The 14,126-nt window shown below is 43.0% G+C and overlaps 1 protein-coding gene across 1 annotated transcript in view; it reads right to left on the bottom strand.

Annotated features, from left to right (window-relative positions):
* Positions 1-2,464: 2,464 nt before the first annotated feature.
* The window catches only part of CMYA5 (cardiomyopathy associated 5), a 46,184-nt gene continuing 34,522 nt past the window's right edge, over positions 2,465-14,126 (bottom strand). Inside the window, exons 9-13 of the mRNA XM_037374521.1 lie at positions 11,905-12,049; positions 6,204-6,337; positions 5,308-5,407; positions 4,047-4,223; positions 2,465-3,078 (exon numbers count right to left, since the gene is read on the bottom strand). Of these exons, the coding sequence (XP_037230418.1) occupies positions 2,826-3,078; positions 4,047-4,223; positions 5,308-5,407; positions 6,204-6,337; positions 11,905-12,049 (809 nt within the window). The 3' untranslated portion in view covers positions 2,465-2,825. The remainder of the gene's footprint in view (positions 3,079-4,046; positions 4,224-5,307; positions 5,408-6,203; positions 6,338-11,904; positions 12,050-14,126) is intronic.

Here is a 14,126-nt window from a genome sequence, read left to right as displayed (position 1 = left end):
TCTCAGTTCATCTGAACTCAAAGACATATGGACTATGCCTGCACACTGAAGTGCCTGTGGATGGTTATCTTCTGGAAAGTGAATCCCTGAACTTGGTGCCACTTTATGCGCATCAGGCAAGTAAAAGATCTCAGCAGATGTGGCGCCAGGCTTTCCAAGGACAGGACAGTTTGCACCATATATTGTGGCAGCTTAATTGTGGCTTTCAGGATCTGCTTTCCTCACTGGTGAAATCTCTCTCTATACTGAATGATAACTCTTGTATGTTGTTTTTTGTTTAGCATGTACTTTTTTCCATATCTCTGAACATGATACTGTCTCTAGGCATTTCTTCTTTCACTCAAATTAGTACTGTTTAGGCTCTTAAAATGACATTTTCAATTTAAAATAATTTATCCAGCTTTTGTATAAACAGTAAATACTCTTTTTGAATACTGCCCAATGGAAAAGTTGAACCTTATACAAAAATCAGCAAGAAAACAAGAAAACAGAGTCAGACAGTTTTTCAAAATGAACCAAACATTTCAAATACTGATGTGCCTTCAGTAAAAACATTTTGCCAGCCTCAGATGTTGTGGTAGTACCTGAGTAATGATGCATGGCAATAGACACGGCTTTCACTTTTCATGTTAAAACCATTATTTAGAAATACACCATTGCCTTTAACACAGCAATTGCTTCTTGCTTTCATTGAAAAGGCTACCTACATAATACCATGTCATTTTGCTCGCCTCCTCACTGGCTGTTCCCTTGGCGATATACCACTTTGACGTCCTTGAAGCAATTCCACATTTGGGACAGCAGCAACCAGGGTGAGGAGAACACAAGTGAAATCGCCCCAGTGCTGGGATTTTTTAGGTTTAGTTCAAAGCGACACATTAAGCTCTGGAGATAGTTAAACCTCCACTGAGCTCACTGGCTGCAGGAACCTGGGGAATGCACCCTGCTGACACCACTGACCTGCCTCTTAGTTTATCACCATCTGCTCTCTGTGTCTCTAGCCTGCCTTCTGCCTCCTCCTCCTCCTCAGCCTTCATGGTAACACTACCCCCAATAGCCTTTCTGTCTTCCTTTCCCAGTTAATCCTGGACATTTTCTCACCATCCTCCACACCTCCACAAAACACTTGCTTAAACCAACAGGGCACTATTCTGCTTTTTCATTCCCCTCTCCCCAGCAGGGACTTCAATTAAAGGCACTCTTCAATTGAAACGCCAAAAAGAGCTCTGGCTTAAAATAAATGGTCACAGGATTTTGTTTATCTTGCCCCAGCCATCTCGCCTGAGCCTATGACAGTGTGTAGTGTGGCTTCTCTGGGACACCAAGCATACAGCAGGCTAAAGCAGCAAGCACATGCCTTGGTGGTGTTAAATCATAAATAAAGAGCAGCAGCAGGCACCTTCTCTGAGCATAAAAAGCAGAAGCTTCCCTGTAACTCATTTAAGTCCTCTCTTCAGAGACAAACCCTCTGTTAGACTCCTGAAATCTGCTTTACTTTGTGGAGTACAGCTCTTCAGCTGAGCTCAGAAATGAGTCCAGCAGCCCAGTCCTTCATGGCAGAAATCTCCAGAGCAGACACAGCATGAAAAGCATTGCCTGCCTGCCTGCCTGCCTTAAGATTAATGTCCCCCCAGCATTCACTGGAGTTCAGCACCACTGGCATTCATGTGTTCAGCCCCTGGGGCAGGCAAGAAGACAACTGCACCACCAGTGTGTGAAGTGCTTGGAAAAATGGTTTGAAAAAGCTAAGGGGGAAAGTCAGCATCCTGTTCCTCTGCTGACATCAACCATTTCTAGCCTGCCTGTTTTGATGGCCCTGAAACACTGCATCTCACTGCCACGATGCTGATGTTAGTGTAGGTAACAAGAGAGAGCAGGACAGTTGCAGGAAAATATCCACAACCCTGAAATTAAGAGCAACCAATCTCTAAATGCAAAGGTAAAAAGCAGTGATGGAAAAAGGGTGATCCACAATAAGATTGCTGGTAATTTGACTGTTCCCTAAGGTCCCAGGTGGCAACCTTCCCTTCACCATCAAAACCACTTAGCCAACAAATTGAGGACGGAAAGCATAGAAGACTTTTAGCACCAGTATCAAGTTTCCTCATACATGTGTTTCATGAGTATTCACAGGAACAGGTATTTGCTGACACAGTCAGGTAGCTGCCTGTTAGTCTGCTGTGAGCAGGTTGGGTAGGTGTTGCATATTCAAACTTTACATGACAGATATGAAGACTAGTCTGGGATTCACTTATTTTGCAAATGTGCAGATTTCTAAGTTTTCAAGTTTTCTCAATTTGTGCATTTAAAAAGAGTTGGCAAACAATAACATAAGATGTATTAACCTACAGAATGTTCAGTTGTTGAAATTTTTGTACATTTTTCAAACATATCATGTTGGATTCAGGCTTTGACTGTCCTGGTAAATGATGAAATGATGGCTGTCACGTATTGCAGTGAGAAATGCATTTATTTCATACACAGGCTCATCATCAACTTTAAAAAGACAGCTAGCACTATCATTTCTACAGGGAAAATAATCTCCCCCCCTCTTAATGTTCATATCTAACAAAACTTATTTTTCCCCTCAAAAGTACTCCTGTGTACATCACTAGACACACACTCCACCTGAAGGAGTCAATTTTTTCTCCAGGCTCAGGATGACTGTGTGGCTGAGCATTAACTACAATTACTGATGATGTGGGGGAGAGCTGCGTGCATAGCATTCATCAGTGAAGACTAGACAACCCTCCCGGGCACCCCTCTTCCTCGCCCTGTCCCCTGACACTGCAACTGCCAGTTTTTCTGTGGCATAAAGCAGGGGATTAGCTGTTCTTTACGAACTCTGGCAGCTCCATTCCCGTGCACAGGGTAAGCATCCCAGCCTTCTCCAGGGCAAAGGCTGGGTGAGCAGCATCAGTGAATTTGTGCCTGATGGCAAACAGCACCAGTTCTCTCTCTGCATTGAAGAACAACAGCCTGCCACCACTGTAATCCAACAGGATGCCAATCCTGGTTGGGTGTTCTGTCACATGGACATCACTCATCACACCGGTGTGAAGAAATCTGTAGAGAAAGCTGCAGGAATATGGAAACCAGAATACAGTGAGCCTCCTCATGGTGATTTACCAGAAATAACCTATGGCTTTATTCCCACCTATTAACAGGTGGCTGCATACAGCAGCATATCACATGGCAACCACATTTTGCTCAGTACGTAAGCAAAACCAACATGGCATTGCTTCAAAGCCCTGCCTGGCATGCCGATGAGCTCTTTCACTTCGTATCTTTGGACTCCCAGCATAAAAGCAGACTTCCTGTAATCATATTACTCTATGTATTTCTTATTACAAGTCTTTATGCAGACTTAACCATGAGCTCTGCTTTGGCAAAATCCTTTACGTCTCAGATGTTTCATTTAGCTACTTATGTTCATGCATCTGTATGATTTCACACTAAAAAAAGCACACTTGTTTAGATCAAAAGCACCTTTATGCCATTAACAGGGTTATGCCTTACAAACCTCCAAGCAGCCTGGCACTGGACTGTTTAAAAACTACCCCAGCACCCTGCAGCCCTGCCACAGTGGCAGTTGGGTGCCCACTGCTGTGAAGGACAAGGCAGGAGAAGGCATTCCCTATGGAGTCTTGACATCTCCTGCAGGTGGAAATAGGTTCTAAAAAGAACACATTTATGGAAATAAATACACTTGCTGGGATTTTGTGCAGCAGTTCAGCATACACGCCTGGTATGACAAAGCAGTAGCAAATTAGTTTTTTAAGTTTTATTCACTGCCTGGTTCAAGGGCTGTGAACTGGTCTGTCTGAGATTAACTTTTATTTTTTGAGGTGCTTTATAAGGCTTTTTTTTTTTTGTTAATTAAGAGGAGGCCTAAAGCTCCTTTGTAGTTGTCTTTTCCTTATAACTCAGTTTTTCAGAAAGAAAGCAGAAGAATCCTTTCTGCTCTTGTGATTTCTGAAGCTGGCCAGCTTCATTTACATGAAGGGCAAGTAACCTCCGAAGCAGCTAGACCGACTAAGCTTTACCTGGTCTGTGTAGGACAGCACAGCATGCACCAGGAGGTATCACTCAGCCCCAAGATACTACTCTGTGGCACTGCCTTGTAGCAAATCCCAATCCTGTAGCTTCTGCAGGCAGTGACAACAATTTCCCAGTAATGACGTCCCCTAGCAGGCAGCAGTTCACCCAGGACTGAAGGAAACCTGTTTGTGGAAGAGGCATACAGTAAAGTGAGTATGGTGGCAGACCAACCATATTGTGATATTTCTTCCAATCACATCATGTAGCAGCATCTAAAATTACTAATTGATTGCACTCTGTTCTTCTAACTGCAGGGTTTTATCAAAGATTTGAATATTGTCACTGAGAGTCGTTTCATCTTTGCACTGAGATGGACTCATCTTAAGGAGGCAAACCCATGCAACTTCACCAAAAGTTATACGAAGCTAGAAAAAGGTGGAAAAGGTGACTTTGGAGGCAAAGAATGGATCTCAAATTTATTCAGCCTGTGCAAACTATGAAGTATGGCTGGTTTGAGTAGACACAGTGGCAAACACTTCGCGTGCATTCAGCTGTAATAGTAAAAAAAAGTGCTTAAACCGGTAATACCTCATTACTTTTTAAGAAGCCATCTCAGTAATGGAACAAGTTATGCAAGCTAACGTGTACTTGTGATTGGGCCAGTATCAGCATGTTTGGGGTTTTTTTTTTGCAAAAATCATGTTTGCAATGGATGGAGCTAGGCTGGTACAACTGTTCTATAGATACCCCAGGAACACTTCCTAGTTCTCCAAAGCCACAGATGCTTTGGAAAACATTATCAATAATGCCCTCAGTAGAGGAGCAAAGTATGGGAGATGGATTACTTCCAGCCACAATATATTAAAAAATAAGCCCACAAATCTGGCCTTCTTGGGGCAGCTACAAATTGCTTTGAGACTGAAGTGCTCTGAAGGATTAAGCAAGTGACCATGGACTGAGGCAAACCCAGCAACTGCAGTAGGTACCACTGCCTTTGACTTTCTGGCAGTTCCTCAGTGTGAAACTGAACTCTTCCCAGAACGTACATCAACGCTGCTACTGGCTTTATTGAAATATTGCAGTGCTTGAAAGTGGGGGTCAACCACGCAAAGTCCAGGGGCTGTGTCTGAAATGTGCCAGCACTGAAATGCTTCAGTTCTACAAAATTAATTAGTGTCAAGTGAAAGCTACCTATAGGCAAAAATAAGAGTGAGGGACCCATCCTGAACTCCACAGGGTGATCATGCTTGTCATGATGCTACTCACCCCATGAATTTTGTTTTCTCAGGAAGGCAGATCACTGTTGCATTGGAGGAGATTTGCAAAGCGGGATGGGCTGTGTTGCTCAGCAGGTGAAACCGAGTTCCTGATACAATTAGTGAAAAGGAAACACCAGTTATGAGAGGCTGGCAATGTTAACACAAGATGAATCATAAAACATTAAGCAACAATTACTACCGTTTTAGCTGTCAACTGGACAGAGTTGTGTCTGCTGGCAGGTAGACGCAACAGAAAATAGGATGCAAATGCTAAGGGTCTTCTAAGCTGTGCCTGATTGGGATGGCAGTCTAATATTCAGAACTGTAGCTAAGTGATAAAGGAGTCTTCACTATTTAAAAAGGTTGAATAATGTTCAATCTATTATTTTTTCAAAATAGCAAATTTGAATTTTGAGGCTGGTTTGGAAGAACCAGACATGTTTTAATGATATTCATCTGGAAACCTTAAAGTTTAAATCATCCATTACATTTTAAAACTGTTCTGCGTGTTTCCTCATCCCTGAAATCCAAAGTCCACAAGGATTTAATTGTAAGGGGCTTTTTTTTAAGATTATGTTATCTTTTATCAGAACGTGCTCTGCCAGACTCAAGCAAACTGAGATCCCTGAAGAATTTTTAATCATTTCATGTATCTGACAGAATTCAATGTTTTTGCTTCTGAGGTCACATCAATTTTACACTGACATAAATACACCAACTTAAAGTGAAGTCATCCGTGACTGTGCTGATTTTAAGCAGCAGATAAAACACAATCCCTTTTATCTCAATAACTTGCATACTCTCCTATCAGAAAGTTTAGGTTTGATTTCCAGAGGAAAATTCCATCTTTGGCTGCTTTGCCCCTCTGTCCCATTGTTTTGACATCAGAAAATGGTGATCTACCTTTAGTTGAGATGAGAGCTGCTTCACTTTGTTCACTTGTCCCAAATGGGTTGACAGCCTTCAAGTAGAAGAAATAGTTCACATTGGGCTCCAGGGATACTTTCAGTTCAGGTCTCTTTATACCAGCAAAAGATCTGCAAAGTTTTAAGATTTTCATACTTGAAAATGTATGCAGATACCCAAACCTGGAAAGACTAATTTATTCAAACAGCTAAGCCAGCTAACAGTATTGTCGACTACTGAAACAACAGGCACAACTGGAAACTCCAAATCAGAAAGGCAAACACTTATTTTACAAACAAGTGGATCATGTAGGAGCTTTGGCATTTGTCACTTGAGGGATCCTCCTTATTTTTTCAGACAAATTTTCAGGTCTTTGTTCCTGTACCACCTTCTCACTCCGTGCAGTTATCTGGTGTAATGCTTACTTCATTTTACAGCATAAGTCATCACATGAAATGCAAGCAGCACAGAATCGAATTCTCATCTGCCTCCTGTGAAAAATCTGTTTTACAAAATGGACAAGCTTCTGAAGAAAAAAACCCCAACCCTTTTAATTAATTCATTTGCACCACAGTGAAAACAATTCTTGTGTTTGTACTCTCTGGGCACATATTCCAGATAAAAAAAAGGATACCCATATCTGAGACCATACTGAAACCATACAGTTCTTCTTATGACCTCCTGGCTCACAAATTGTTTATCAACAAATTCTTGACTTTGTCTCCCTTATGGTGCCATGCAGTCTCACAGACTGGTTTAGCAAAAGGCAGCGGCAGGGGAACTGCCTTTGCACAGTGCCCTGCTTTGTGGTGCCTCAAAACCTCCAGTGTTCACATACTCAACTGTTGGTATTTTGACACACTGCTGGAAAGCAACAGTCAGTACCAACTCAATATGATCACAGGTGCTTTGAAGTGCCACTGGAAGTACTTTGGATGGCTAGAAAGATGCCAACTTTATTTTCTGTGTTGTCAGGAGTATGAAAAATTGGCTTAACAAATTCTCATACACTGGATCCTGATTTTCCTTGATTTTGCTTTGACTGATAGCTGCAAAGCCAGAGAGTATATATTCAATGCATTGTATGCCTGCAGGTAAAGACTGTTCATCTGTATAAAGGTGATAGTTGCCTCCCAGAAATGCTTATACAAATCTTCAAGGCAATTTATTTAAATTCATGAATAGGAGACGTGCCTATGTAAAGGCACTTTCCCTTCAACCTCAGGTTTGAGAGTGGCACCCAGGATGGTCTCCTTCCCACAGGTAATGTCTCTATGGGAAGCTAAATTAAACAAATTACCTTTTCTAGCCCTAATTGTTGTGACCCCAGAGGAGGTAAGGTAGGTGAGTCAGCAGTCAGATCAGATCATTGCTATTCACTCATAGTGTCTGTTTTTCCACATATGTCTCACCAGAGAGCAGTACAATCTGAAGAATAATCGGTGCTCATCCATCAGGGTTTTTCACATGCTTGCCTCTGCTGCATTTATTACATAAAGGTAAAATCCTATAGCACTACACACACCAAATTCCTGCTAACACCACATAGAGCTCTGCGTCTAGGAGGATGGCTCTGGGGAAAGACTGGTGCATCATTCTTGTTAGATTGTAACAGGTATTTTGTACTGACAGCTGCCATTGAAAGTGATTGAAAGCACTGAGAAAAAGCACAGGGTGCTCCTGTGATCTGTTTTTTTCAATTTGAAAGAATTCCAGAGAGGTTGGGGCTCTTGCGTGATCAGCACAGGGCCATGTCACCTTTGGGAAATGTGTTACATTAATGCTGGAACTAATGCGGTAAACAGAAATGGGTTGCCCAAACGTGGTAGCAATTGCAGTTTGCTTCACCCCCATGACTAACCAAAGCACCAACCACAAGAGCACTTCAGCAAGGCACTGGGAGTTTGGCAGGCTGGTCGGTTCTTACTGAAAGATTCAGGGAAAAGGTGCAACCTGATGAGTTGCTTGATGAAAGGAACCCGAGATCTTTAGACTTGGAAGAGGAAAAAAGCTCATCTGAGTGTAAGGCACAAGAGAAAAAGGAAAGATGAGTTAAAGAAAAATACAAGATGGGAACTGAGCAAGAAGGCAAATATAAAAGAAGTGAGAGAAAGGAAAACTGGGATGGAAGCAGAGGCAGGGGAAAAGAAGTGGGCATCTAAGCTTTGAAGAAATTTGTCCATGCTTCCTGGGCAAGTCTCACCCAATCTGTTCTGTAAAAGCACCATTTTGACATCTTTGACATGTATCTGAACCACAGACTACCAGAAAGAAGTTTTGAGCAAGTAGTTACAAGTGAGATGAAGGGAGGATATGCTGAGCTATTTGTCAGAAGCTGTTTATGGCAACATCTTAAGCACAGTGATGCCCTCTTCTGTCTTCTCGCTATTCCAGCATTAGACCTGCTCTGCAAGTAGACGGTAAACTTTTTGTTACTGGAAGTGCTGGTCTTGCATTGGCAGAGAGGGTGACACTCAGTCACTTCCACTTTTACAAACTCACTGCATAATGTACTAATTTCTGCCTCCATGAGTCTTACAGATTTCTCATAATGTGATACATGGTTTCCATCTGAACAGCCCACACACTTAATCCCTGGACTACGTTTCTCACAGTTTTCCATCTTCCACCCACAGCTCCATTGACTTCTCAACACAAAGAGCCTGAATGGTGAGAAAATAGCAGAGCTTTGGAAACTGAAAGAAAATTTCCAAGCCTTGTGAAGATTCTGGAAAAAGAATCAACCCAGGAAGGAGCTTTAAGACCAAAGCAGGAGGCCAGGGACTCATTGTTGCAGTAGACTTAAGATGATTTCATATGAAACCATGTCCCTCAGATGGCAAGCTGGCAAGGAGAGAGAACTCAGAAGGGAAAACACAGATAAAAATATTTTCTAAAATAGTATTTAGAAGGAACTTTTAATGAACTCATTTCCAGATGTGCTTCAAATTCTCTCCCTGGGGAGCTGGGACTGCTCCAGAACTACTCTAAGGACCTCCTCAGAAATACTTAAAAGCTGCCTGGGCAAGTGGCTCCATGTGGCCCTGTTTGAGTAGGAGTGTTGACCAGATGACCTCCAAAAATCCCTTCCAACCTCAACCATCCTGCAATTCTGTGACATGTCCAAGGCTCCCTGACAGGGGGCTGGCCCAGACCAGGGGGTCCACACTCATCTCTGGCTGTTTGATGGGGGTATTTCTCCGGCCTGCTCCCTTGGCTGTGTCCCTCGCCTTGGCTGAGCTCCTAGAACAATGTCTGTGAAAGTAGCCTTGTGGGGTGGGACCATGCCACTTTCTCCAGGACTTGGCTTGGATGTCCTTCCCCAACCAGTGTTTTCAGGCTGTGTCCCCAGCTGCAACTGTATGAACTGTCCAGAGTTGCTGAGAAACGTATTTGAACTCCCACCCAGGGACTGAGAAATCACTCAGCTACAGGGCCACCACAAGCATGAGAGGCACAGGCTGTCTGTCAAAGGACTCCGCATTTGGCTGCTCCCCAAGATGAGTGTTGCTCAGGAAACTTGCAAAGGACAAACCCCAACTTTCAAGAAAAGCAATCAGAAGAAACTACAGTATTTCCAGGCGCAAATGCTAGGTGTCCATAAAGACACAGTTTTATTCCACCTGATAAAAGTACTTGACATAGGAATTCTAAGCTCCCTACAGGTACTTCCAAGAAGGCAGCTTCTCACTATATCAGCTACATAAGGCATTGATTTCTAGTCCTCACTTGCACCATGGGGGCCCTGGATGGGAGCAATACAGGCAGCAGTATGCTCCATGTACCAGCAGGCTCTTTTTTCCTTGGCTTTATGCAAAATAAATAAATACATAAATAAATAAAATAAAAAAAAATATTCTCCATCACTGAAATGTCTTGCGCTGTTACAGAAGCTTTCCAGGTTAATCTCAGGGGGTTGCTTTTGGAAAAGAAAAGAGTGGTAATGCTTTAAGGGAAAATAAGTGGTAAAAGATCATCTTTGACACTGTAAAAAGAAGTCAGAGCCCTTCTACAAATACAGAAATTTAAACTACAGCAATTCTGAGAAGACTCATGACTTTGTCCTGTGGGAATTTTTTACACTTGTCACAGTAAAAGGCCACCTTCCACTCACAGGGAGGCCAAAAAGTCAAATGTGACTCAGTGTAATTACAAACAAGTTAGAATTTCCACAAGGTCACTGAGAAAGGGAATGGGTCAATTCTGGCAGCTTTTTGCCACACTTATCACCCCACAAGGAAACTGCTTGGTGTTATTGACACCTCGCTCACCAATTACAGAAACTGTCACACTTTCTGGTCCAGTTTTGAGAAAAAGAGGTAATTCCAGTTAACAGCAAAGAAATCTGAGGGCAAACACACAGCACAGGTTTTGGGAGCATCTGCATTATCCTTGACCAACAGTGACTTTGGCAGGTTGACAGGGACTTGATGGCCTCATGAAATATGTATGAAACAGTGCAGGTCATGGTTGCCCTCTGAGAGGCAGGAGAGCTTGGCAAGACCAGTCCTTGATTGCATTAATGCAGCATGCTGCTACTGCATGAAAAATAGGTCTCCCAACCCCACAGAAATTTTTTATTTCAATTTTTAACCTACTTTTGTAAGCAGCAAGGCACACACAGTTTCACTGGCATACTTGTCTGCTAGAAACCCATGAACCTTTTAGTCAACTAATTTTGACTGCACAGGGTAGAGCTCTTCCTTCTCTGCCATATCTCCATGAAATCCATGTGAACTATCTTCCAGGTGAAGACCCCTAATCAGGCTTCCAGGGAGGCAAAGATGACAAACTCAGCTGGACTGAAGCTCTTCCACAGGGTCCATATGGCAAGTCACCCCTCCACCTCCCAAAGCTTCCTAGACATTTGCAACTATATTTTACTGGAAAAAATGTTTTCATTGTTTGTAAAAAACAAATTAAAACCCCCAAGCCCCAAGTATTTACAAAGCACCATATAATTTTTCTACATTTCGACAGTGTGTGGTTTCATGGCTTAGTGGTGCCTGCATTCCTCCTCACCCTCCAATCTATGAAGCATAGACTTTGTGTAGGCGAAACCAGAGAGAGTCTGGCGTAAGCAGACACCACCCCCATTTTCAAAGCTGCTCTTTAGGTTGCTCTTTGACCTCTGTGGCATGCCTGCACAGTTCAGCAGTGCTTAGTTCAGCTGTGCTTTGAGAGGCACCTGCCTGTACATCCAGACAGTGGAGATGTATCACCAATATTACTGGGACACCCATACCACCTTCACTATGCTCCAGTCTGGCTCCTACGTTGTTCACCACAAAGCAGAGAGCAAACTGGGTCCAGTTCCTCCATCCCACTCCTTCCCTTGGAGCTCAGCAGCTACCCTGCCCTGCCCAGGGCCATGACATCTGCAGGGCAGCAGTTGGTTCCCCAGCCACCACAGCCCTGCAGCTTCTAGTTCACTGCAGACAGTGCAACATCTCCAAGGTTTTGGGCCCAAATGAATGGGATTTCCTGGTTAAGCAGAATTAAAAAGAAGTATTTTTATGTCCCAGCCTGATCTCATAGATTAGTGTCTGTCCTATGAGCTCCTCAGCACGCAGAAGCAGATTTCTTCCTTGTGCAGTTGGAGGCAGAATAATCTCTTGCATAATGACCCACGGTCTTGGGGATGCTGATTTGTGGCTGCCTAATCCGACCGAGCAGTGCTTGCAATGGTGGCACTGACCTGAGACCCTCTCCTTCTGGCGAGTGCTGTCGACAGTACTCCAGGATGAAGGACTCCGCCGACGCCGAGCCAGCATGCCAGCGGACAGTGGCCATGTCCCAACACACTGTGCAGTCCTCGGCCTTGATGGTGGGGACAGTGGGTGCTGAGGACACAGGGACATATTAGGCATACCGCAAGGAGTGCACCAGCAGCTGGAGGGAGATGCTCAAAAGGGAAAGGAAAGTCACCTCCCCCAAAATCCCACAGGATAGTCAGTTTTGCCCACCTTTACAGTGACCATTTGCTTGTTTGTGTTTCAACAGCAGAGGGTTACATTACGGGGGAAAAACCCATGCTAGGGAAGTCACTGTGAGTATTTGTGCATTACTGCACATCCTTAGAACACCCTTGTAGATTTTTATGCCTTTCCTCAAGCACATTTTCCTCATTTCTGCCAATCTTAAAGGAGCAGAGCACCAAGGCAGTACCGCCTACAGCTCTCCCTGCATCACCTCAGTCCTGTCCTCAGCAGTCCCTGCATGAACTGCACCAGAAACAAATGTGCTGCTGCAGAACTCACAGGGAGATGCTGACTTTCTGCTTAATTATGTCCTGTTTATTTTTGCAATGCTACAATTTGGTCCTGTAATTTCTCTCTTTTAGAACCTCAGTTTAAGAACTACAGGCCCAACTGCAAAACAGAAAACAGAATGTAAAATAGTGCACTGAATGCAAGTAATCAAAAGCTATTGTGTGAAATTGCACATCCAGCATCATGGGCTGAAAATGGATCAGTTGTATTCACTTGCTTTTTCCCTCTCCAAGGAATAGCAACATAAATGAACCTTACAACCTGTTGTTGAAACTCATACAAACATTCTTAATACCAATCCTTAAAAGAAAGGTTATTGATTTAAAAAAATCCTAGTCATAGAAAGCTGTTTGCTTTTAAAAATACTGGGTTCCAAATAAGAGGCCTAAGACAAAAGTAGAAATTAGACAGTGTTATGATATGATAATCTTACAGCAGCGCAACAAGCATTCCAGACGCATCCTGTTTTGTAAGAAAAACAACTTGTTACTAGTAGAACAGGAAAGAAAAACACCTACAACTACATATCAATTTCCTGATTTAGTGAAAATCAGGAGATTAGCAGTTCAGGTTAAGATGTACTTGATATTTTACTACAGGAACAGCTAATCTAGGTATTCAGCAGAACAATGAAACCGTGAGATTGATTCTCATCTGGTAATACATCTGTGTAGCTCCCTTAGTAACAATCCCTTCATTCTCTTCCGTCATACTTTATTATTGCCTATTTTTAAATGCATCTGTTCCTAAAGAATGTAAAATTAATAGCTAAATCCCCTAATACCTGCATTCAGCAACTGACACACATACCCTCACTTACGTATGTGCAAACAGTATGTCACAAGACATCAAGCTTTTTTTTTTTTTTTAATATGAAATTATCTGTCTAAAGAGTAGATGGAGTGAGCATACCAGAAAAAGTTGTTACTGTGCTTCTGAGATCTTAACAAATTAACTGCGGTTAGAATATGTATCCGATATCCTCATAATAGTCCAGTGATTTTATAAAAGGCAAAAAGAGTAAGTTATTACTCTGTCCCTCAGGTACAGGGTGAGGATCACATAAGTTTTGAACAACGGAGGAAGGTGCATTCACACCTGTGTCTTTAGGATTGCAAAGAGCCTTCATCCAGAGATCAGTTTGAGACAGACAGACAGGGGATGGCAGGTAGAGGGATACCTGCTGCCTTCAGCATCATTCCCTCACAGAAAATACAGCTTGGAAACAGTGTGCTCCTGAGGGAAGGGTCAGACAAGCTGTGAATTTGGGAGGTGGAAGAGCAGGAGACAGAAGACGCTGGGGGGATTGCTGCAGCAGCACCCACCTGCATTGCCCACAGCTCCCCAGGCTCACTGCCACCTCCATAGGTGCTATCCCAACAGAGGAACCTTGTGGGGGTTCCCAACACCTGGAAAAGGCACAGCCTTGATCCACTATTAATGTGCATGTTCCCATAACTGCATATACCAGCAAATTATTTTCTTTTATTTTTGGTAATTCAGATTAAAAGCCGGCACATAAACTCTAAAATCTTGCTTCTGAGTTTATTGGACTGCTTGAAGAATCAAAGTATTCTCTAGCTTTATGTCAGGGTAGCTGGGCTCACACTGAGGAACTCGTTTCCATTACTGGCGCTCATCTTTCCAA

This window comes from Falco rusticolus, chromosome Z, assembly GCF_015220075.1.
Source record: "Falco rusticolus isolate bFalRus1 chromosome Z, bFalRus1.pri, whole genome shotgun sequence".
Lineage (NCBI taxonomy): Eukaryota > Metazoa > Chordata > Aves > Falconiformes > Falconidae > Falco > Falco rusticolus.
This window is presented reverse-complemented; position numbering and strand designations above follow the sequence as displayed.